Here is a 26702-nt window from a genome sequence, read left to right on the forward strand (position 1 = left end):
TGCAGATTCAGAGTCAGAGTGCAGATTCAGAGTGCAGATTCAGAGTCAGAGTTCAGATTCAGAGTGCAGATTCAGAGAGCAGATTCAGAGTGCAGATTCAGAGTGCAGATTCAGATTCAGAGTGCAGATTCAGATTCAGAGTGCAGATTCAGAGTGCAGAGTGCAGATTCAGAGTGCAGATTCAGATTCAGAGTGCAGATTCAGAGTGCAGATTCAGAGTGCAGATTCAGAGTCAGAGTGCAGATTCAGAGTGCAGATTCAGAGTCAGAGTTCAGATTCAGAGTGCAGATTCAGAGTGCAGATTCAGAGTGCAGATTCAGAGTGCAGATTCAGATTCAGAGTGCAGATTCAGAGTGCAGATTCAGAGTGCAGATTCAGATTCAGAGTGCAGATTCAGAGTGCAGATTCAGAGTGCAGATTCAGAGTGCAGATTCAGATTCAGAGTGCAGATTCAGAGTGCAGATTCAGATTCAGAGTGCAGATTCAGAGTGCAGATTCAGAGTGCAGAGTGCAGATTCAGAGTGCAGAGTGCAGATTCAGAGTGCAGATTCAGAGTGCAGATTCAGATTCAGAGTGCAGATTCAGATTCAGAGTGCAGATTCAGATTCAGAGTGCAGATTCAGAGTGCAGATTCAGAGTGCAGATTCAGAGAGCAGATTCAGAGTGCAGATTCAGAGTGCAGATTCAGATTCAGAGTGCAGATTCAGATTCAGAGTGCAGATTCAGAGTGCAGAGTGCAGATTCAGAGTGCAGATTCAGAGTCAGAGTGCAGATTCAGAGTGCAGATTCAGAGTCAGAGTTCAGATTCAGAGTGCAGATTCAGAGAGCAGATTCAGAGTGCAGATTCAGAGTGCAGATTCAGATTCAGAGTGCAGATTCAGATTCAGAGTGCAGAGTGCAGATTCAGAGTGCAGATTCAGATTCAGAGTGCAGATTCAGAGTGCAGATTCAGAGTGCAGATTCAGAGTCAGAGTGCAGATTCAGAGTGCAGATTCAGAGTCAGAGTTCAGATTCAGAGTGCAGATTCAGAGTGCAGATTCAGAGTCAGAGTGCAGATTCAGAGTGCAGATTCAGATTCAGAGTGCAGATTCAGAGTGCAGATTCAGAGTGCAGATTCAGATTCAGAGTGCAAATTCAGATTCAGAGTGCAGATTCAGAGTGCAGATTCAGATTCAGAGTGCAGATTCAGAGTGCAGATTCAGATTCAGAGTGCAGATTCAGAGTGCAGATTCAGAGTGCAGAGTGCAGATTCAGAGTGCAGAGTGCAGATTCAGAGTGCAGATTCAGAGTGCAGATTCAGATTCAGAGTGCAGATTCAGAGTGCAGATTCAGATTCAGAGTGCAGATTCAGATTCAGAGTGCAGATTCAGAGTGCAGATTCAGAGTGCAGATTCAGAGTGCAGATTCAGATTCAGAGTGCAGATTCAGATTCAGAGTGCAGATTCAGATTCAGAGTGCAGATTCAGAGTGCAGATTCAGAGTGCAGAGTGCAGATTCAGAGTGCAGATTCAGAGTGCAGATTCAGAGTGCAGATTCAGAGTGCAGATTCAGAGTCAGAGTGCAGATTCAGAGTGCAGATTCAGAGTCAGAGTTCAGATTCAGAGTGCAGATTCAGAGTGCAGATTCAGAGTCAGAGTGCAGATTCAGAGTGCAGATTCAGAGTGCAGATTCAGAGTGCAGATTCAGAGTGCAGATTCAGAGTTCAGATTCAGAGTGCAGATTCAGACTGCAGATTCAGAGTGCAGATTCAGAATGCAGATTCAGAGTGCAGATTCAGAGTGCAGATTCAGAGTGCAGATTCAGAGTGCAGATTCAGATTCAGAGTGCAGATTCAGAGTGCAGATTCAGAGTGCAGATTCAGAGTGCAGATTTAGATTCAGAGTGCAGATTCAGAGTGCAGATTCAGAGTGCAGAGTGCAGATTCAGAGTGCAGATTCAGAGTGCAGATTCAGATTCAGAGTGCAGATTCAGAGTGCAGATTCAGAGTGCAGATTCAGAGTGCAGATTCAGATTCAGAGTGCAGATTCAGAGTGCAGATTCAGATTCAGAGTGCAGATTCAGATTCAGAGTGCAGATTCAGAGTACAGATTCAGAGTGCAGATTCAGAGTGCAGATTCAGAGTGCAGAGTGCAGATTCAGAGTGCAGATTCAGAGTGCAGATTCAGATTCAGAGTGCAGATTAAGATTCAGAGTGCAGATTCAGAGTGCAGATTCAGAGTGCAGATTCAGAGTGCAGATTCAGATTCAGAGTGCAGATTCAGATTCAGAGTGCAGATTCAGATTCAGAGTGCAGAGTGCAGATTCAGAGTGCAGATTCAGATTCAGAGTGCAGATTCAGAGTGCAGATTCAGATTCAGAGTGCAGATTCAGATTCAGAGTGCAGATTCAGATTCAGAGTGCAGATTCAGAGTGCAGATTCAGAGTGCAGATTCAGAGTGCAGAGTGCAGATTCAGAGTGCAGATTCAGATTCAGAGTGCAGATTCAGAGTGCAGAGTGCAGATTCAGAGTGCAGAGTGCAGATTCAGAGTGCAGATTCAGAGTGCAGATTCAGATTCAGAGTGCAGATTCAGATTCAGAGTGCAGATTCAGATTCAGAGTGCAGATTCAGAGTACAGATTCAGAGTGCAGATTCAGAGTGCAGATTCAGAGTCAGAGTGCAGATTCAGAGTGCAGATTCAGAGTGCAGATTCAGAGTCAGAGTGCAGATTCAGAGTGTAGATTCAGAGTGCAGATTCAGAGTGCAGATTCAGATTCAGAGTGCAGATTCAGATTCAGAGTGCAGATTCAGAGTGCAGATTCAGATTCAGAGTGCAGATTCAGAGTGCAGATTCAGATTCAGAGTGCAGATTCAGAGTGCAGATTCAGAGTGCAGATTCAGATTCAGAGTGCAGATTCAGAGTGCAGATTCAGATTCAGAGTGCAGATTCAGAGTGTAGATTCAGAGTGCAGATTCAGAGTGCAGATTCAGAGTGCAGATTCAGATTCAGAGTGCAGATTCAGAGTGCAGATTCAGATTCAGAGTGCAGATTCAGAGTGCAGATTCAGATTCAGAGTGCAGATTCAGATTCAGAGTGCAGATTCAGATTCAGAGTGCAGATTCAGAGAGCAGATTCAGAGTGCAGATTCAGATTCAGAGTGCAGATTCAGATTCAGAGTGCAGATTCAGAGTGCAGATTCAGAGTGCAGATTCAGAGTGCAGATTCAGATTCAGAGTGCAGATTCAGAGTGCAGATTCAGAGTGCAGATTCAGATTCAGAGTGCAGATTCAGAGTGCAGATTCAGATTCAGAGTGCAGATTCAGATTCAGAGTGCAGATTCAGAGTGCAGATTCAGATTCAGAGTGCAGATTCAGAGTGCAGATTCAGAGTGCAGATTCAGATTCAGAGTGCAGATTCAGAGTGCAGATTCAGAGTGCAGATTCAGATTCAGAGTGCAGATTCAGAGTGCAGATTCAGAGTGCAGATTCAGAGTGCAGATTCAGAGTGCAGATTCAGAGTTCAGATTCAGAGTTCAGATTCAGAGTGCAGATTCAGAGTGCAGATTCAGAGTGCAGATTCAGAGTGCAGATTCAGATTCAGAGTGCAGATTCAGAGTGCAGATTCAGATTCAGAGTGCAGATTCAGAGTGCAGATTCAGAATGCAGATTCAGAGTACAGAGTCAGAGTGCAGATTCAGAGTGCAGAGTGCAGATTCAGAGTGCAGATTCAGAGTGCAGATTCAGATTCAGAGTGCAGATTCAGAGTGCAGATTCAGATTCAGAGTGCAGATTCAGATTCAGAGTGCAGATTCAGATTCAGAGTGCAGATTCAGAGTTCAGATTCAGAGTGCAGTTTCAGAGTGCAGATTCAGAGTGCAGATTCAGAGTGCAGAGTGCAGATTCAGAGTGCAGAGTGCAGATTCAGAGTGCAGAGTGCAGATTCAGAGTGCAGAGTGCAGATTCAGAGTGCAGATTCAGATTCAGAGTGCAGATTCAGATTCAGAGTGCAGATTCAGATTCAGAGTGCAGATTCAGAGTGCAGATTCAGATTCAGAGTGCAGATTCAGAGTGCAGATTCAGAGTGCAGATTCAGAGTGCCGATTCAGAGTCAGAGTGCAGATTCAGAGTGCAGATTCAGAGTCAGAGTGCAGATTCAGAGTGCAGATTCAGAGTCAGAGTGCAGATTCAGAGTGCAGATTCAGAGTCAGAGTGCAGATTCAGAGTGCAGATTCAGAGTGCAGATTCAGAGTGCAGATTCAGAGTACAGAGTGCAGAGTGCAGAGTGCAGAGTGCAGATTCAGATTCAGAGTGCAGATTCAGAGTGTAGATTCAGAGTGCAGATTCAGAGTGCAGATTCAGATTCAGAGTGCAGATTCAGATTCAGAGTGCAGATTCAGAGTGCAGATTCAGATTCAGAGTGCAGATTCAGAGTGCAGATTCAGAGTGCAGATTCAGATTCAGAGTGCAGATTCAGAGTGCAGATTCAGATTCAGAGTGCAGATTCAGAGTGTAGATTCAGAGTGCAGATTCAGAGTGCAGATTCAGAGTGCAGATTCAGATTCAGAGTGCAGATTCAGAGTGCAGATTCAGATTCAGAGTGCAGATTCAGAGTGCAGATTCAGATTCAGAGTGCAGATTCAGATTCAGAGTGCAGATTCAGATTCAGAGTGCAGATTCAGAGAGCAGATTCAGAGTGCAGATTCAGATTCAGAGTGCAGATTCAGATTCAGAGTGCAGATTCAGAGTGCAGATTCAGAGTGCAGATTCAGAGTGCAGATTCAGATTCAGAGTGCAGATTCAGAGTGCAGATTCAGAGTGCAGATTCAGAGTGCAGATTCAGATTCAGAGTGCAGATTCAGAGTGCAGATTCAGATTCAGAGTGCAGATTCAGATTCAGAGTGCAGATTCAGAGTGCAGATTCAGATTCAGAGTGCAGATTCAGAGTGCAGATTCAGAGTGCAGATTCAGATTCAGAGTGCAGATTCAGAGTGCAGATTCAGAGTGCAGATTCAGATTCAGAGTGCAGATTCAGAGTGCAGATTCAGAGTGCAGATTCAGAGTGCAGATTCAGAGTGCAGATTCAGAGTTCAGATTCAGAGTTCAGATTCAGAGTGCAGATTCAGAGTGCAGATTCAGAGTGCAGATTCAGAGTGCAGATTCAGAGTGCAGATTCAGATTCAGAGTGCAGATTCAGAGTGCAGATTCAGATTCAGAGTGCAGATTCAGAGTGCAGATTCAGAATGCAGATTCAGAGTACAGAGTCAGAGTGCAGATTCAGAGTGCAGAGTGCAGATTCAGAGTGCAGATTCAGAGTGCAGATTCAGATTCAGAGTGCAGATTCAGAGTGCAGATTCAGATTCAGAGTGCAGATTCAGATTCAGAGTGCAGATTCAGATTCAGAGTGCAGATTCAGAGTTCAGATTCAGAGTGCAGTTTCAGAGTGCAGATTCAGAGTGCAGATTCAGAGTGCAGAGTGCAGATTCAGAGTGCAGAGTGCAGATTCAGAGTGCAGAGTGCAGATTCAGAGTGCAGAGTGCAGATTCAGAGTGCAGATTCAGATTCAGAGTGCAGATTCAGATTCAGAGTGCAGATTCAGATTCAGAGTGCAGATTCAGAGTGCAGATTCAGATTCAGAGTGCAGATTCAGAGTGCAGATTCAGAGTGCAGATTCAGAGTGCCGATTCAGAGTCAGAGTGCAGATTCAGAGTGCAGATTCAGAGTCAGAGTGCAGATTCAGAGTGCAGATTCAGAGTCAGAGTGCAGATTCAGAGTGCAGATTCAGAGTCAGAGTGCAGATTCAGAGTGCAGATTCAGAGTGCAGATTCAGAGTGCAGATTCAGAGTACAGAGTGCAGAGTGCAGAGTGCAGAGTGCAGATTCAGATTCAGAGTGCAGATTCAGATTCAGAGTGCAGATTCAGATTCAGAGTGCAGATTCAGAGTGCAGAGTGTGAGTGCAGCGTGCAGATTCAAGATTTAGAGTGCAGATGCAGAGTGCAGTTAAAATGTTGCTAGGCTAGGGCTTTAAAGACACCCCAAACGTGGAAAAGACTGCCGTTTTTCTTTGGTTTTGTCCAATCTTGTCCAGACGGTCACGCCTAGTATTTTTTTGCAACTATCTTTTCTCCTAAAACATTAATATGCAGGATTGCTGAGGGGTCTCCCCTGTCAGTCCTCGTGGTTGTTTTTTGTGAAGCCCCTGCAAGAAATGGCCATAAAAGAATTGGCTGATTCAGTTGTCTAGAAACACCACAGATTCTGCTTGACCTGGGCGTGCTCCATGACTTGCAAGTGGAACTTCACAGACAACTACATAAAAAAAAGCATTTGCAAAGCAATAGTCTCGCATTTGCGAGAGTTTAACCTATTGGCATTGTAAATGACAATGCCTTTTATTTATGTTTTAAAAACCAACACATAAATAAAAGACATTGCCATTTACAATGCCAATAGCTCAAACTCTAACAACTGCGAGACCTATTGCATTGTAAATGCTTGTTTATCTGTGCAATGGTTTTAATTTACTATGCACTTTACAAATAAAACAGACTTACTTAAACGTACTTAGTTAATAAGGCCATTGTAAAAATAATGTGTATGGATACAGTGTTACGTTAAGTGTTTGCAGTTTAATTGAAATAGAAATACTATCGCTGAATTTCAAATTCTGTGAAATCAAATATAACTTTTTGCTGCAGACACAGCTGAACTAGCACCTTATCTATCATATAGGTCCATCTGACATAATGTTATGACACAGTTGCAGCTGGCGTCAATGCAGTACTGCACATAGAGTTTTTCTGCTCTGCCTTCAATGAACGGCCCCAAGTGCAAGGTCAACATGTGGCCATACATACTGGATTTTCATACGGTACATCAGCCTGTCTGAGCGCTACTGATTTTCCTGCTAACAGCCCTTATTTTATTACATCTGTCATCCTTTGTCAAATTCTATTGAAGGTGTTGTACCTGAATAGCATGGTCAGAATATTGACTAACATAATACTCTGTACTAAACATTTTTCATAAACATTATTGCCACATTTAGGACATGATATTTATGTCAAACGATCGACTATTTTTAAAATTTTATTAGAATTCCATGGCAGCAAAATAAATAATACATAACTGAACACATACATCAAGACTTCCATCATTGCCCATTTTAAGCCCCAATCCTAACCAAAGCCCTCGACATCAAGTTAACATGAGGTACAAACTATATGATACATAATAGACTAAATTACCCCGTCATATACTACCTCACGGATGTACGTTGATACAACGCGTGGTATTACCATGCGTACCGTTACAACGCGTATTTTACAACGCAAGTAGTTACCACGACTTGCGCTGTAGGGGTGCGGATTTAGGAATAGTTTAATTTACTATTCCAACACCAGCCTATGTACAGTAGGGAAGGTGTTGGAATAGTAAATCTACTATTCCTTGTCCTTTAGCGCCCTCCAGCGCAAGTCGTGGTTACGACTTGCGTTCTAAAATACGCGTTGTAACGGTACTGCGGGGTAACATCTGCGTCGTAAAGGATGTTCCCCCTCCCTCACCACCCCCCAAATCATTAACCCTAATCTCATTTTTCTATATCCTTTAACAGGATATAAACTGTATTCTATGTGGTGCTCATTGAGAAACTTGGCCCGCCACATCTCAAAGGGCGGAGCCTCTTGCTGTAGCTAAAGTGATGCAATTGCCAACTGAGCAACCACCGTGGCCATAAAAATAGGATAACGGTGTTCATTTAGTAGCTGCCCCTGGCGGAAATCTTCCCCCAATACCAAGCAACATCATAGACTGAGAAATTTTAACACAGTCCCCGGTTATTTCTGACAAAAACCTCTCTATAGATTCTATCAGAGTGTCCAATACCGCACATGCAAAAAACACGTGCACAATGTCTGCACTATCCTTTCCACAGCGGCAACACTTCCCACCATGCTGACCCCCCCACTTCATCATTTTAAGATGGGTATGATACAAATTGAATAACATTTTATAATGATGACTTTTAAGGCTGGCTGCAGGAAAGATCCTCCCTGTCAAATCAATAGATTTTTCCAATGAGATTTCAGGGTTCCCCAACCATGTTCTCCATCTCATATTAGATGCAACACTTCCCACCATGCTGACCCCCCCACTTCATCATTTTAAGAGGGGTATGATACAAATTGAATAACATTTTATAATGATGACTTTTAAGGCTGGCTGCAGGAAAGATCCTCCCTGTCAAATCAATAGATTTTTCCAATGAGATTTCAGGGTTCCCCAACCATGTTCTCCATCTCATATTATATTTTTCTAGATCATCCGTTCTGCCCTCTAACAGTGTTTTATAAATTAGCTTGATGTTTCCCAGCTGTCTAATAGATTCTACAATTTTAAACTTCATAATGCAAATAGGGTGTTTTCCCAGAAAGTCCCTTACTTGTAAGTATTTAACAAATGGAGTTATGGGTAGATGGAATTTATCCGCCAACTCCGCAAATAAGTGTAATCTCCCATCATCATGATATAAGTCGCCAAGTCAGGTAATCCCCTTCCTTCTCAAGCCTAAGGCCACCTGGTCGCAGAAGATCCGGGGCAGCACTCCTGTGGCATTAGTGGGGGTATACATGGAAAGTACTGGAGTCTCGAAGCTTTTCCCTACAGTCTTCCAGAATTTAAACACAGCATTTAATACCTTGAAGTGCGTTCTTTTAAAATAACTGCTGTCCACTCTTTTGAATAGGCAATGCTTGACCTTTGACCGTAGAATCATCTGATAAATTGAGGGGGCTTTGGCCAGATTACTAATCTCTTCTCCAGTACGTAAAATACGTGCATTAACCAAAATACAGGAATAGTAATACAAAGCAAAGTCAGGGATAGACCATCATCCTCTTTCTCAAGAAGGAGTCATATATCGAGCAGCCCTACGAGGTTTCCAAAGGGCCCACATAAACTTACTACAGAGAGATTGTAAATATGTAAATATTGAATTTGCTTATAGGATACCTCCAGGGGCACAGCCCTAAAAAAATACATAACTCGCGGTAAGACATTCATTTTCAGAACGTTAGCTCTGCCACTAATGACAGATGGAGATTCTCCTACCTTTCAAGTGAGCATTTTACTCCCCAAATAATATCGCCCCAATTAACCTCAACGATCTCTTTAACAGAGGTACGGATCTTAATACCCAGATAGATAGCTTCCTTAACACACCTTGCATCCCCATCCATTGCTTGACTTGTACATAAAATTTGGGTTTTAGCAGTATTAAGTTTATACCCAGAAAGTGCCCCAAAAGTCTGCGCCAGGGATTCTATTTCAGGTATAGCGAGACAGGGATTACAAGTAACAATCGCTATATCATTGGCATAAACCATTACAGAATACTGTTCTTGTTGTACTTTACAAGGCAAAATCTTTCTACTTTGTTCTAGCATAAGAATAAAAGGGTTAATATACAGCGCAGATAAAAGTGGTGAACAAGGACAGCCTTGTCGTGTGCCTCTAGAAATCGCGATGGTCTCTGAGTGATATCCCATTGAGCACATTTTCACTGAGGGGAGATGATAAAGGGTGTTTAAAGCACATATATAGCCCTGCCCGAAACCCATGTGTTGCAGTCCCCATGAGAGGAAATGTCACAAAACCCGGTCGAGCGCCTTTTCGGCATTGAGTAAAATCAGGCTAAGTTCTCGAGATTCTACCTGTACGATATCTTGGAGAGTAATTACTCTACGCACATGGTCTATGGTCCCTCTCCCAGGTATAAAGCTGTGTTGTTTTAACAATACTATTGATGGTATAATTTTAGCCAACCGTGTGGCCAAGATTTTTGCATAGATTTTACCGTCGGCATTAAGAAGAGAGATTGGATGATAAGACCCCGGTAATTCAGATGGTTTCCACTTTTTCTTCAAACACACAAATATTGGCCTCGGACCAGGTTCGTGGAATCTCCCCTTTTTGTGAAGTTTGATAAACTTTAAGCATATCATTTTTTATCTCCTGAAAAAAGATCTTAAATACTTCCAAGGAGGGTCTGTCTGGTCCTGCAGCTTTCCCTACTGCAAGAGAATTTATGGCCTGCTCTAATTCCCCCATCCTAATAGGTTCAACATCCGTTTGAGCCAATTGGCCCCATAAAGTGGCTGGAAGTCCCATATCTGTCGGAGAAAGGCCCCCAGTATCGTTCTCTGTATATAATTCTGTATAAAAATCATGAAACACTATAAGAATTTCCTAGGGATCAGACACAATAACCCCATCCGTTCTTTATTCGTCCTCTTATATTTGCAATTTCTAGGCTAAACATCGGCCCGTAGCCTCGCCATACTCATGACACTCTTTTCTATATGTTTGATATTTTATGGCGCTCTCCTTGCTCGATTCTAGATTAATTTTGGCCTTACATCTCGCTAGATTATTCTGAAGTGGTGTGGTGTTATATCCTGCAGCTAACCCGTTAACTAATTCCTCTTCGACAATCTTAAGCTCATCGTAAAAAACCTGCAATGCCTGTTTCACTAATTTACATTTTAAATACCCAAGGCTCTGTGTTTCCCCTCTAAATCCAGTGTTGGATGTATCCCATGCAGTCCCTCAGGACGCGGAGTGTCTATTAATTTGCAAAAATTCCTTTAGCCACACCTTCATGTGTTCAATAAATGTTTCATCCATCAAATGCTTCCTGTCAAATGTAAACGTTCTCGGGGTCACACCGAGCAAGTGCCAGGATTTCAACTACTACAAGTGCATGGTCCAAGGTCACCCTTGGGTATACACAGATTTAGTAATTGAAATAGAGCCTTGATGACCCGGGGTTTCCTACCTTTATAGTTTCGCCTCCAATTTTGAAAAGCTTCAGAGTTCAAATTTATATTAAGATCCCCACACAAGAATAACAGAATGGGCCATGTAGCAAGCTCCCCATTCAAATATTCCAATATTGGGGCTTCATCAAGGTTAGAGCCTTATATTGTACAGAGGGTAAATATACCCCCCCCCTGTCCTACATTCCACAATGGCCCAAAATCAGCCCGATGTGGATACACCACATCGGGCTGAATCACCCGAAGCTCTCTGGAGACCCTCTGCCTTTTATTATAATTATTTAACCCGCACACATTCAGTGTGCATATGCGAAGGCCTAAATTTGCCATAAATTCAAGGTTGCCATACCTACAGGCCTATAAGCAAACCTTTTAACCCTCTGTACTTTTCTTTGCTGCTATGAATCTTCCTTTTTCTTTTACTTTTACCCCCACCATCCTCCTTACCCTCTCCACCATCCTCACCCCCAACACCACCCCAACAGCACACTCCAGAGCCCCACTACCTCGAGGCTTTAGGACTGTTAGTCCTAGTGGTGACATGCTCCCTACACCCAAAAGTCCCTCCCACACCCGTGAAGTCCCCCAACAATTGAACCTAACAAAAAAACCATTAACCTACAAATCAATAGGCCACAGACAGTATGCATACTCATTCTCTTCCCCCATGACATAACCTGTTGCAACAGCTGGGGGGTATACAACTTCATAAACAAGAGTTATGCAAATAATTAAGAATAAGAGCACAAATGGAAGCTGCAATTTGATAATGATTCTATAAGCCTAATCCCTCCTTATCCTTCTTTGAGGGTTTGCAGAAACTCTTTCGTCAAAATTTCAGAGGTGAAAAACCTAGTATTCCCTTTATGGATGATTTTAAGTTTGGCCGGTTGTAGTAAGAAAGCTTGGGCCCCCTTAGTTTGAAATGGTAGAATAAGCTGAGGTAATTGCCAGCGTTTCTCTACCGTCTGATGGCTGTAATCTGGCCTAACAAAAAATTCAACCCCCTTGCCAACTCTTTTCCTATTGAGACGGGCAAGATCGGAAACTGCTTCTCGTGCCAAAAAGTTGTTAAATTAAATCAGTATGGCCCTTGGTTTAGACACTTCTGCCGAATGACCTGGCCGGGCCCGGACAGAAAAGGCAAAACGGTGAGCCCTCTGAATCCTCTGTCTGCCAGTCCCATTGAGTTCATTCTGGAAACGCCTCAGTAAACAATTCAATAATAAATTTACGAGGGTCCTGTCCTTCAACCCCCTCAGGAATTTGAAAGACTCGCAGATTGTTCCGCCGAGCTCTGTTCTCCAAATCAATAAGTTTCCATAGCATCGTCTTTTGTGAAGCTAGTTTATCCTCCAAATACGAAATACAGGCTTCTGCCTCGGTAATTCTTGCAGTAAACTCTGAGCAAGTCTTGGTGATACGCCGTACTGAATTTTGTAATTTACGACAGACATTCTGTGTCCTTTGGCTTTCTAATCGCGTTTCCTCCCTGTAGTCATCACTGTTCGATATATAAGACTCAAGGATACCTCTTCTGATGGCTCTAGTGTTCTACGCAGCACAGAGGGGTCAGATTTATCCGGGGTTCTAACCATTGACTTTTGCACCGGTAAAGAGGAATTGGCAAAGTAGCAAGACTCCTCTGTCAAAGCCCTTTTCTTCCGCATTGTCTGGGGGCTCCCCTACGATGAATCCCTTTCTGTATCCTCACGGGGTGTAGTACTATGCTCACTCAGTTCATCCCAATGTTGAGCCATATGCGTTTTCCCATTTCTCATCATCTCCTCACTGGATATATCCGAATGTTCTGATAATGACAAGAACTTATCCACAAGATCCACCAACTCCGCCTCCTTCGTTAGTGAATCTAGACTGTGTGACTCTGTCCCATTAAGAGCCCCAGCCAAGCCAACCGAGCCATTTTTGCTTCTAACCACAATGTTATTATCATTACAAAGCTTCTGTGGTACAACTGGTTCAGTATCTTGGCAACCCAGTTCCAGGGGTTCACCCCACTGTTGTTCACTCCTGCAGGATTGCGCCCATCCTTTTTACCAGCGCTGTTAGCCAGATCCATATTGCTGCCAGATATTAAATTGTCCACGGCAACAGCGTCATACAGAGAAATCTGCTGAGCACCTGAACTCTCCTTCATGATGACCGGGGGAACCAACAACAGCTTCAACACCCAATGTTCCTAGGAGCTTGTCTGTTTGGGGATTCGGAACACCCTGGATCCCGGTTTTCCCACTCTTCCCACCTTTACCTTGTGAGAACATTTGCGGGATAGTGCATTTTGCGGGACTGACCATGCCCGTAGACTTACCACGGGCACAGCTCTGGCCTTTATTTGTTTTACCATTGAGATTAGAGGCCTTCTTACGGCTCAGCGGTTTTTCCTACCGTTCCGGAGACAGTTCCAACGGCTGCCACTGTAGCAGCAGCGGTAGCACCATCAGCCAGGGCCTGTGCTTTCCCTCTAGCTCCTTTAGGCGGCATTATCGGTGTTCTGCAATATCCTGTTCTCGACTCTCCAGTAGTTTTGCCTGCAACAGTTGCTGCTGCTCAGCTCGGCGTCTACGCCTGGCCCCTTGCGGCTACAATGTATCCAAGTCGGATTTTGCTGAGATAACCTGAACATGCCAATAGTGCCAGGACTGAGCTTCGCACACCTCGGTAAGTGCTCAGACCCACTTTCACCCTCTTGTCCTCTCACTATCCACAGCACATCATCTTCACGGGTGTAGGAGGACAGGGCTACCATCTCACATGACTGAGCTGGCGGCCGCCATCTTGCCTCTGTCAAATGATATTCTATATGTAATATTCTGATATATAGTTCTGTTGATTTCTACATTCCCACCCACTGTAAAACTAAGACAGTGTTCTCGTTATAAGAGCTGCTATATTTCTTGTAACTCCCATGATATCCCCAATCCAACAAAATCCCTTCTATTTCCTTTGGGTAACTGGTTAGACTTTTTCATGTCAGTAATATCTTGTTTTTTTTGTGCCCCACTGCGTCTCCCATGCACTACTTCTGCCAGGCTCTCTACTCACATCCATTGTGGCGACAAGTTAATCATCCTGTGCAACATTTTTCAGATACTTTGAGAGAGCCATCTGCCCTGTTAACCATTCAATCGCATCACTGCTAGTTTCCATAGCGGCTGCAGACCATGATGGAACTATCTGGAATACAAAAGTTCTGGCTGAAAGATCAGAAGTAATTCTGTTTTGCCCTGAAGGTTCTGAGGTTTTCCAAGACTGAATGAACGATCACCATCTGTCGGTGAGAACCTGTTGCTTACCGAGTCCGTCAAGATGCTATCCAGAGTGTCAGCAGTCACCAACATGTTGCTCATTGTCACCTCCCTTTGAGTGATGGCAGTATACATACAATGTACAATGGTTAGTTCCTGCTGAAGTGTTAACTGGAAGAAAAAGTAAATTTCATACATGTGATTAACAGAGTCAATCAGGAACTTATTCACAAACATACTGCAAAATGCTTATCTCAAAACCTTTGTCTGAAGACCTCCACCTCTTTTATCTTTACTACAAGATCTTTGCCCTACACATAAACCTATAATTTTGTACTACCCGTGGGAGGGATGGGAGTGAGTGGCTGGAAAATAGGTAATAGTTATTACTAAATGGGAGAGCTTTAGGTAAAGGTAGATTGGGTATATATATTCATTAAAAACTAAAGGTTATAGGGAGGTTACAGTTAGGTTCAGATTTTCCACACTCAAAACCATAGAAACCATAGAAATTCAGCAGTTATAGCTAGAGTTATCTCAAGTAACTATAACTTGTGCCTAAGGTAATTATAACTCAACCCCGCCATGAACTGTTATCTCATCAACAATTTGACAGTAAATGTTGCACTGATATTATCAATAATATCAGAGAAGATGTCACAAGTGAAGTAAAATGTGAGGTGCATGGTGACCTTGCGAGTTATAGTTGCCTTAGGGCACAAGGTATAGTTACTCCCCATTAGTAACAGTGCCGGGCCATTGGGAATGGGGTCCCTAGGGCTTGAATCAGCCCGGGGAGGGGGTCTGCGTGCCCCCTCACCCTTCTTACCTTTATCTGTACCCCAGAAGATGGAGTCCGAGGCTGAAAACGGTACGGGGCCTATGTGCTGCCCTCTCAATATTTTATAAAGCTGGGCCCCGGGAAATGGGGACATCAGGGTTGGCTCATCCTTGGGAAGTGGGCCACGTACTCCCCTGACCTATATGCATATACAAAAATTGATGTGCCCTCAAGTAATACAACTGGTGCTATGTAAAGCGCTTTGATACCCGATTCGGGTCAAGTTCGCGCTATATAAAACTCTGTAAAAAAAAAAAACATGGGACCTTACCCGCCCAGGGAATTAAAGAAAACAAGCACAGGAGACTGTACTTGTTTATTTTTTTTTGATTTGGCCACAGATCCTCTGGAAAATCAGAGAAAATTTTAAATCTAAACATTTTTGCCCAGACACGGTTACCTGGGGCCCCCCGCAACCAGTCCTAGGGGGTCAGAGTATTCCTACCCCGCCCAATTGCATTTTTTTCCTGTTTTTTTTGTGAGTCAGGCCAAGTCCTGAGTCCCAAGATGTCTACCACTACTTTCTAGTAGAAGTGTTGGCAGCCAATCAGATCTCACTATGAGAACTGTCGGATCTGCAGAACCACTGCGTCTCTATATATACATATATATTTGTTTTACTTAAAAACTACTGAACAGATTTAAACCAAATTATGAGAGCATGCTTTCTGTCAAATTTGGTGTAATTCCATTCAGAGTTCGGGCTATAGTTACGTTCAAAATTCCTATGGGAAATTACATGAGGAAAAGTTGTTTTGGGTCCTCCTACCTAATGGCAACTGCTAGTAGGTGATTTAAAAATATATGTAAATAAACAAACAAAGGATCCCTATACTCTCAGTCCTTCTTGCAATGGTTGTCTTTTCAGATTTCAAGCCGTGCAGTGTCTCTGGGCATTTTTTGTTGCTCAAGTGAATATGGAGAGTGGATAGATCTATAGATAGATCTATTATTCACTATAAAAACAAAGGGTACAGGAACGTTATAGTTAGGCTCAGATTCCACTTATACAAAATCTGATCTAACTATAACTTACGGGCCCGCAATGCACTGTTTATTACCTCACATATTACATCACTCATGACATGGTCAGTGACATCACTGAGGACATCACTAATGACATTATCCACAGAACTACTCACACACCCTCTCACACTCCTATATAACCTCTCATGCACCCACTCACACACCCACACAATCACTCACAGACCCATACAAGTACTCACACAACCACTTACTCATCAATAAAGCCACTCACACACCCACTTATAGTGAAGATTCGTCAAACTACGCCAAAGATATAAACAAGTTACAAAACCCTTTTCCTATGGAAACAGGGTCCAATTGTCCAAACTATAACTACCTACTGGCGTCCACCAGTAGGTAACATGGCATACATCTATATATACATATTGTCAGCATACAAATATTTATTCGGCTATATCACAACCGTACAAGAACATAAAATGACATGTTTATAAAATAGTAAAAACTAGTGGGCTTAACATTTTTTAAAGAAATACGAATGTGTCAACAGTAACAATACATTATATTATCTCATGCATCACATCAAGGTTAATCAGGTCTAGATTGTCTTGATCTCAAAGCAGCATGTAGAAAGCATGAAACAGCAAAAAGATAATGCTTGATCATCAGACACTGCAGACACATAAGTGCCAGGTATCCTTGTGAGAAGTTCAGAACTTTCAGTAACGGGAAAAGGAACTGCTTCCTAGGCAGGCTCAAATATTTGCAAAACAAAATGTAGGGTAGCCTGTGGAGACATATTGTTGCATCCACAGGGCACTAAGTGCCTGAAAGAGACTGACCACTAGATGTGGTCAAAAGATGATGTAGCACATTAACTGTAGGAACTAGGGTCATCAGTTCCCCGGGGGTAGCCTGGCACGAGCAGGTTGGCACCCGAAAGCTCAGGTGTTAAGTGACTACACAGCACACGCATCCACTGAGACAATAAGTGCACACAAGGACATAGACCACACCAGTTACGTTTGATTCAAATTAATAAGCTTTTATATAAGATTAGAATCAGGGCAATCAAAAATTCACAGTAGCAATACCTTATTAGTTTCCCTTAAAAGCACATGTGTCTCATCACTCGGCAATAAATACTTAAATGAATAAATATTAAATATTAGATAACCGTGGGCTTGGCAACAACCTTGCTCCTAATCAGCACCTGCAAGGAAATCTTTATAAAGACATTCAAATAACATTGCATCAAGCATCAATAACCATTTCTTCATGTAAGCAACCATCTCATTTAGTGACTAAAAGCATCCAGGAAACTTTGCCTTGGACAAGAGTAAACCGTCCATTAAGTAGGAGTAAAACATTTCATTCGGTATTAATGGACATCACAGTGAAGATTGGGCATCAGCTCATTAGGCGAGAGAACTGGGCATTCATTAAGGCACAGATACCCCTGTAATCAGCAAAAGCACTTCCTTATACAACCATTACCCTAGCATCAGGGCCTACACCAGCTGGCATTCGTCTGGACCCCAGGCAGGGGTTAACCAATGTCTCGGCCCAGTTCAGGAACTTCTCCCCCACCCAGAGTCATCTAAGTCCAACAGGGCCCAACCACGATGTTCCCCGGGGGAGGGGCGAAGTCGGGGCCTTCTCCGGCCTTCCGCCCTCCTCCCCTGGGGGTTACCTTCTATCTGCAGCCCTCCGGGGCCCTTGCGGTGGGTCAACTGGTGTAGGAGGGCTCGGGCTCCTTCGGGAGCTCTCCGGTGGTCTGGCACTGTGGGGGGCAGTCGCGAGGTGCAGCCGGGCTTCACGAGGCCCCGCGGGTGCAGCAAGCAGGAGGGGATCTCTCGCTCTCGTCGAGCGCTGCTGCGGGATCTGCCCCGGGTCCCAGGCCTACCGAGTCTCACTGGGCCCAGGACCAATCGTAGGAGACAGGTAGGAGGCGCGCAAGCAGCTGCCGGTTTTAGAGCAGCCTGCGGGGGCGTGTAGGCCTCACGCTCGACAGCAGGAAGTGGTGGAGGGGGCGCGGCTGGTGACGCGGCAGGCATCCCCTCACCATGTGACAGGGGAGGCAACAGCTTCGGGCCCGGAGCAGCTTTGTGGAATGTGGCAGCGGCCCTCTCCTGGTCCCGGGGGCCGCCGAGGGGGTGATGAAGGCAGCACCGGCCCAGGGAGAGCCAGGCTGCGACGATGAGTTCCGCAGCGTGCTCAGTCTTTCCAGCGCTGAGGGGGCAGTCTCAACCCTAGCGCTTCGTGACAGAAAGGGGCTCTGGCCTCACAGCGCTTGGTGACATAAAGGGGCTCTGGCTTCACAGCGCTTCGTGACAGACAGGGGCTCTGGCCTCAAGCGCTTCCCAGTGGGGGCACAGTTGATGAGCGCTGGATAGATAATGCAGGCAAAATAGCCGTTGCAGCTATCAGGCAGGTCAGCGTTCTAGCGCTGGGGGGGGGGAGAGCGCTTCTGAGGTGGCCCAAGTCACTTCAGGTTTAGGCTCGCAGTTCAGTCAGGGGGGGGGGGTTGGCACAGAGAGGGGAGAGCGCTTGGCAGGCAGATCAGTACCTGGTTGATCCCCCAAGATTCCTGATTAGCGCGGGAAAGCTTCTTCTTGGCGCGTGTTGGTTCTGACGCCCTTTGTTTGTAGTTCCTTGGTTTCTTGAGGGGGGGGGGTGAGTTGAAGGCTTGACAGCAGGTCACTTAAGGTGGTCCCTGGGTTCCCCTCCCGCCGGACCAGATCAGTGGGCTAGTTCAGGGTTCCTCACTCTACTTAGAAGGCAGCACCTAAGCCCTGTCAATCCCAGTGCTAAATCTCCTGCGTGGGTCCCCCAGGTCAGTGATGCCCCAACTCTCAACTCTGCTCTGACTGGAAAGTTTCCCTCCCTTTCCTTATATAGCGACAGTTGGCAGTGGCAGTTGGTGTCACCTCCCCAGTTCTAGAAGGTTCCAGGAGCTTCCCTCATTCTAGCTATGGGCAGGCTGGAAGGCTGGCATTGCTACATTGTTTAAGGGTTCCAGCCAGCTCCTGGCTACTAGAGTGCACCTAAAAAGACCACGCTGCAGTAGCAGGGGTCAGTGGCAGCCATCTTAGGGGAAGAGAGCACCTGCACCTTAACATTGGGAAACAATGGGAAGGTGCCCAGAGACCTAAGGCCAACAAAAAGTAGGTGGGAAAAATGAGGCCAAGGCGAAAAAAAATAGGGAAGACCACCCTAGGCCTGACAGGTCTAACATTAACCTTGAATCGTACCAACAGAAATCTATCCCTTTCATTAGATAGGAGTGAAAGGAAAGCTCCATACCCTGAACAGTTTTTAAAAATAAATGCCCCTATACAATGGGTTTCACAAGCTCTATGTGTTCATGTTGTAATAAGGGACTTTAGAGAAACAAGTCTCTCCCTCTTTTGAGTTCCAGGGGGTACGGGGACTAATAATTGCAGTATATGTTCACCCAACCCATGCTGGTAAAAGCTGCCTTCATATAAGCAATCCAAGGGATTTGATGCATGTTGTCAAGGGTCAGACAATCAGACAAAATCAGTCTATTTATTTGGCATCCCTCCCCAGTCTATATCTTGATACAGCACAGCAAGGGTCTGAGAGCAACAAGGTCACCAATGTATCTAAAACAAAGTTCCTGACGAACAAAAAAAGCCAGCAGAATAAACCTTAACATTTATTTTCTGTGAGTTCAATTTTATCGACCGTCATGTAACCCCATACATCACTGTCATATAGCTCCTTGAAGATGCACTTGGACTTAAAATACTTAACTAGAGGGTCCAGTCACCATGAGCCCAACCTCTGTGCAATGCTAGCTACAGTCCCCGTGGTCTTGACCAAATCACAAGTCTTACCCTCAACTAGGGGTTTAAAACTCATATTAGCATCAAATAGCACCAGCAGGTAAGAGAAATCTGGGACCTTACCCATGGTATGACTCCCCACCTTGAAGGTTTTGAAACTGGTGGAAATTCAGCGATGTTAAGAACTCTCTCCGCAAGTTGGGCTTTAAATATGATATGCTCTACCCTGCCTGTCTATGAGTTGAGGTCAATGGGAAGCCTCGCACCTTTGACAACCCAGCAGAGGCAAACGACTTTTGCAAACACTTTGCTTTCAAGTCCTCCTCTTCTAGACAGAACACGCTACAAAGTACTGGATCACCGACTCCTGCTCCTTAGTCCCCTTAGAGCTGATATGGCCTGCAGTATTTGGATTCTCCCTCAAATAGGGACTACTTCTGCATAACACCTGTGGACTGCCTCAGACAGTATGCTTTGCTCATCATTGCCTTCTTATTACTTTTTCCATACAAATGCTGTTTATATGTGGTTGATTCTTCCTTTCTGTTTCAGCTATTCCTCTAGGAACGGGCCACACCAAGCAAACACGTCAACTCTCCCCCGTGGAGAACACTGCAGTAGCCTCATTGGGATTGTTTAGTTCTTTGTTTCTCCTTTTCGGGGCTTTATTGGATGTTTTCCTATATAGTGGGGGTGGGGGGGGGGGATAGGTCTGGGCCCTTTCTGCTTTCTCTTCAGTTTTGTATTTGTTTGTTACCCTTTGCACAACAGGTATACTATATGCCAGCTTATGACATGGCGCTGTTCTTTTCACACCTGTTTACTCAATGCCATCTCAGAAAGGGCCTGGAGAGGTGATAGACATTACTTCCCTTCCATGAAAGATATGTGGCATCAATAATCCACGTAAAGGCAAACAAGTCCTCTCATATCTGTCGCGACATCGCCTTCCTTCAGGAAACACGTCTCCTACCCAATGGCGCCCAATCATATGCGACTACTTGGGCCCCCCCCGCTATTTCTCCTGTCATGGCTCCTATTCCTGTGGATTCTGTCCCCTCATGCATAAAAGTAGCCCCTATTCCCTCCATAAATGTCACTCAGACCCAAATGGATGCTATTTAATCCTACAAAATTGCAAAAAACACAGTTGATGGACAGAATGTAGAACAATGTCATACATTCACCCCAGTACAAGGATCTGGGCCTAAATCCATCGTTTTTTTGCACTCCACACCACCCTGGGTTAGACACTGGCTATATGCAAATCAGCTCTGACCCTGTGCCTCATGGGAACAGTCCAGTCCGAACTACCAAGCCATGTCTTTCCCAGACCGGAATCAAGCATCCAAGGACCGGTTTCTGGCTATCAGCCTTCATCAGCCTGGATAGCTTGACTCCAGTGGTGTGGAGAGCCTGGGACTCACGTCTGAGCATACCCAGCCCACTCGGGGTGAAAATTGCAAAAAACACAGTTGATGGACAGAATGTAGAACAATGTCATACATTCACCCCAGTACAAGGATCTGGGCCTAAATCCATCGTTTTTTTGCACTCCACACCACCCTGGGTTAGACACTGGCTATATGCAAATCAGCTCTGACCCTGTGCCTCATGGGAACAGTCCAGTCCGAACTACCAAGCCATGTCTTTCCCAGACCGGAATCAAGCATCCAAGGACCGGTTTCTGGTTATCAGCCTTCATCAGCCTGGATAGCTTGACTCCAGTGGTGTGGAGAGCCTGGGACTCACGTCTGAGCATACCCAGCCCACTCGGGGTGAAAATTGCAAAAAACACAGTTGATGGACAGAATGTAGAACAATGTCATACATTCACCCCAGTACAAGGATCTGGGCCTAAATCCATCGTTTTTTTGCACTCCACACCACCATGGGTTAGACACTGGCTATATGCAAATCAGCTCTGACCCTGTGCCTCATGGGAACAGTCCAGTCCGAACTACCAAGCCATGTCTTTCCCAGCCTGGAATCAAGCATCCAAGGACCGGTTTCTGGCTATCAGCCTTCATCAGGCTGGATAGCTTGACTCCAGTGGTGTGGAGAGCCTGGGACTCACGTCTGAGCATACCCAGCCCACTCGGGGTGAAAATTGCAAAAAACACAGTTGATGGACAGAATGTAGAACAATGTCATACATTCACCCCAGTACAAGGATCTGGGCCTAAATCCATCGTTTTTTGCACTCTACACCACCCTGGGTTAGACAAGGCAGCCTCACTGACAAACGAGTTCTATTAGTCAACATATACGCCCGAACACTGAGTATCCACAATTCCTTCAGGAGTTTTATGCCCATATGGGACATGCAGATGCCAACTTTGCTCTTCTGGGTGGGGATTTCAACATGGTACATACTCTAGCATTGACTCTAGTACCCAGCTGAGTGGTTATCCCCAATCATGGGAAGTACTCCACCTTATATTGCAGAGGCTTATGCTCTACAGGATAGCTGATGTGCTTAACAGCCATCCACACCTGGTTATACCTTTTACTCTGCCCCACATGATATTTTGACATGGCTGAATTATTGGTTCTTGTCTGCTAATGTTTCACTCTGGACTACAAAGGTAAAACTTCTACCGCAAACTCTATCAGATCATAGCCCTGTTCTCTTAACCCTACAGGTCCCCTATGGATGTAGGTCAGAGCGCACCTTGAGTATCCATCACTAGGCTCTACATGATCCTGTGTTCTGTAGCGAACTCCTTCATTCCATCGTCCACTACTTCGCAATGAACTCGGGCATGGTCTCCAAACAGGCAACCCTCTGGAAGGCCTTTAAAGCATATATCCGTGGGGTGTGCATATCCAAGTATCTGAGTATCCTATGAGATATCCTCTCCCGACCGCAATGCTTTTAAACCTCCAACTCCATTGACGTTTAGTATTGTTGACTGAATTTCGCGATCTGGCTGATAGGGAAATCGCATATCTAGGGAAACACACTAGGGTTCCGTGCTATGGTGAGGGGGCGAACCCGACCGCACTCTTGTGCGGATAATCCACCCTAATCGCCTAGGTAGTTATGTCGATGAATTGCGCACGTCTCTGAGTCCTCTGTTTTTGCTGGCGAAGATGTTCTGGCAGAGTCCCAATGCTATTATGAACTCCTTTATACATCCTGCATGCCTGACAATGCACCAGAGATCCCATCATACTTGGTGGAAATCGCCATAGATCTGGCCCACTGATGGCCTATGACAATTTTTTAGCAAGATGATTTTTTGCAAGGAGGTCACCCAGGTGATCGACTCTTTAGACAGGTCCAATGGCCCTGGCCTTGATGGCCTTACGAGAGCTTTCTATAAAGCTTTCAAACAACATGTCACCCACATCTCTTTGCAGTGGTCAACAGAATCTCCTGCCAAACACCTGCTTTAGTTACCCTAACGGATGCCGAAAAGACGTTTGACCCCTTGGAGTGGCCCTTCTTGAAAGAAGCTCTGATCAAACTGGGAATCCCTACCGCGCTCATCTCCTTGGTCATGCTCTTATATCCTAATCCTGTGGCACGCATGGGGGTCAATGGTTCCCTTAATGGACCCTTTGGTCTGCCACCTTCTGGAGCACCACATACATGAGGCTCCCGCGCTTCATTTTTTAAAATATTTTCTGCCGGAGTCACGCTGGGTGTGAAAATCCAGCCCCCCCAAAAAATGCTCTTTTGGCCCTGTAGGGCCCTCTGATCAGGCCTACGCGGTCAGGGTGCTTTTACCCTGCCACCTTTTCTTCTTTTTTAATCGTTTTTCTTTCTCCTCATACCAAGTGACAAGATGGCTGTCAACATTTCCTGGTTACAAGTGTTGGCAGCCAATCAGAGGCAAGCTCCACTGTGGCACTTACTGGATGTACTAGTTGGACCCCACACTGAAAAAAACATAGGTTTCAGGGACGTTATAGTTAGTTGGAGATTTCACTCGTACAAAACCATAGAAATAGTCAGTAGACCTAACTTTAACTTGTGCCCATGCAATGCACTGCTGATGACGTCACATATTACATCACTTGTGACATGCTCAGTGACATCACTGATGACATCTCAAATTTTCCATTGGGCATACAAGTCACACAGTCCTTAAAATAACAAACGGAGATGTTGGCTCACCATCTGCCTACTGGCTCTACTACTGTCTCCCGATTGGATAGAAAATAGTCAATTGTGACATTAAATGTTATGTTATGTTATCTTGTATAGCGCATGGCTACCCCAGCGACGGGGCGTCCCAGCGCTTACGGACATGCCAGAGGCTAGTGCAGCAGAGGAAGTGCTAGATGGATGCAAACAGCCAAGTTTTTATAAGTTTTCGGAATTGCAGGTGGTTTGAAGTGGCCCGAGCTTTAGAAGGAATAGAATTCCAGTGCTTAGGGGCCAAATACCTGAAGGAGCGGCCACCGGCTCTACTCCTCCGAATCCTGACTGTACAAGCTATAGAAAGGTCCGCTGAGCGAAGTGCACGCGTGGGAGTATAAAAAGAGCACAGTCCCTGCAGAATTTGGGGGCCAGCTTTATACAGGATTTTGTGGGTAAGGCAGAGGGTTTTAAATTGAATGCGCTGTTGTATTGGGAGCCAATGTAATCGTTTGAGGATGGGGGACGTGTGGCAGGTTTTGGGAAGGGCAAATAGAACGCGGGCAGCAGCGTTCTGTGCTCTTTGCAGCCTGTTTATTGTAGTCATGTTGGAGCCTAGCATGAGGGCATTACAATAGTCCAGGTGATATAGAACTGATGCCTGGACTATGATCTGGCGAATACTAGGCTAAAAAAAAACCAATATGGGTTTAAGAGAGCGGAGACGACCGTAGCAGGTGCCTGCCACTTTTTTGGCATGAGACTCTAAGTTGAGTGAATTATCAAGTAACACCCCCAGATTTTTTACTGACTCCTTGGGTATAGGTGCTGGTCCCAGCGCAGGAGGCCACCAGTGCTCATCCCAAGTCTGCGTGCCATTGCCAATCAGGAGTACCTCTGTTTTAGAGGCATTTAACTGCAGATAGTTGTGTTAGATAGCCACCTTGAAATCGCCAGAATGTCTTCTTGGAATTTAGTTTGGTCCCCTACATTGTTATTAGCAAAGTTGAAAATAAGTTGTGTGTCGTCCGCATATGATGTTAACTGGATCTTACGTTCCCGAGCCATCACGGCCAGTGGGCGGACGTACCCATTGAACAATGTAGGGCTGAGCGCAGACCCCTGGGGCGCCTCGCATTCAATAGGGAACCTGCTGGATGAGTACGGCGGGGCATGCACCTGGAAGGAGCGGCAGATAGAAATGACGCAAACCAATCCAGGGCCGTTTCCCTGACTCCGATCTCCCACAGTCGCTCCAGAAGTATCTTGTGGGAGACCGTGTCAAAGGCCGCACTCAAATCCAGCAGAACCAGGATAGAGGTTGCACCCGTGTCCAGGGAGGCCCTTAGATGTTCTGTAACTGTTATCAGGGCAGACTCCGTACTATGATTGGCGCGGAAGCCATTCTGGGACTCATCAAGAATCCCATTGGACTCCAAGTAGGCAGTCAGAATGGAATTGACATGGGCTTCCGCCACTTTCGCAAGATATGGGAGCAGCGAAATAGGTCGGAAGCTGTCTGGCCTTGCAGGATCCAGAGTAGGTTTTTTCAAGAGGGGTAGTACTTTGGCATGTTTCCAGGATTTAGGAACGGCGGCTTGCTGTAAAGATCGATTAATCAGCTCTCGCCCTTCCAGCAGGACAGAGTCATGAAGTGATCTAAACAGTTCCGGTTTGATCGTCCGGGGATCCTGACTTAACTCGAAGGGCTAAGTGTTCCATCCCTTGCTGTTCTATGGGTGGAAGGGTCAGGAAGGAGTAGGGGGGATCAAGACTGTCTCTAACAGGATCGGGGAGCCCTGGTGAGTTATCCAGTTGTAATAAGTCGTATATCCCTTTGACTTTATTAATAAAGAAACGCGATAGTTCTTCACACTGTGCGTCTGACGCTATCAGGTTGCCTGTGCCTACCGGGGCTTTGGTCATATCTTTCACCAAGGAAAAGATCGTTTTGGAGCGATTAGTGCTCGAGGTAATCAGGTTTGTATAGTAGGTGGCTTTGGTTTTCTTTATAAGTTTACGGTAAGCTTTAGTGGCCGTTCTAAACTTAGTTTTGGCCAGGGGGTCATAGGATCGTCTCCAGATACGCTCTAGCAGCTTGCAATGTTTTTTTTGTTTCAGCGAGAGTCTCCGAGTACCAGAGGTGGGACTGATCTCGTCTAGGTCTTGAGCGTTTCGTAGGGATAAAATGGTCTAAAGAATTATTTATCCACTCTCTATAAGCAAAGTCTGCTTCTTCCATGTTACCCGACCAAACCGGGCGGGAGTGGTTAAGCCTGGCTTCAAACTGGGCTTTATCTAGGCTGTTCCATGGGCGCCTTTGTAGGGAGGGAGGAAGAGACTCCCTACCAATAGATGGGATCTTAACTGAAACCGAGACCAGAAAGTGGTCAGTCCAGCTAAGGGGACTGGGGGATTCAGCTGCAACATCCTCTATGTTGGTAAAAACTGGATCGAGGAGATGACCTGCCTGATGAGAGGGTCCCACAATTAGTTGATGAAGCTGGCATGCTTCCAAGTCACCAAGAAACTTCAATATAGTGGGGGAGTCTTGCCGCTCAAGGTGAAGGTTGAAATCATCAAAAACACTAAAATTGGCTGATTGAAGCGCTAGTAACGAAATGGTTAATAATAGTGACTCTTGGAATGCACTCGCTGGTCCTGGGGGGTGGTATATGAGGAGCCCTGTGAGAGTGAAGGTGTCAGATACCTTTAGCTTAAATAGCGCACATTCGCTACTGACTATGCTCATGGCCTTGAGGGTGCAAATGTATTTGGACTTGTAGATCACCACTAATCCACCACCTCTACCAATGGGTCTATTTTGGACACATATAAGGTAGCCTGGGGGAAGAGCCAGAGCTAAAATGGCCGCAGAGTCCTCAGGTAGCC

General features: G+C 45.3%; 1 protein-coding gene across 1 annotated transcript in view; it reads right to left on the minus strand.

Moving 5' to 3' along the window:
- Positions 1-26702, minus strand: part of LOC144798585 (uncharacterized) — a 126299-nt gene that overhangs the window by 62680 nt on the left and 36917 nt on the right. Inside the window, exon 5 of the mRNA XM_078669539.1 lies at positions 14129-14251. Within this exon, the coding sequence (XP_078525665.1) occupies positions 14129-14251 (123 nt within the window). The remainder of the gene's footprint in view (positions 1-14128; positions 14252-26702) is intronic.

Source organism: Lissotriton helveticus, chromosome 12, assembly GCF_964261635.1.
Source record: "Lissotriton helveticus chromosome 12, aLisHel1.1, whole genome shotgun sequence".
NCBI lineage: Eukaryota > Metazoa > Chordata > Amphibia > Caudata > Salamandridae > Lissotriton > Lissotriton helveticus.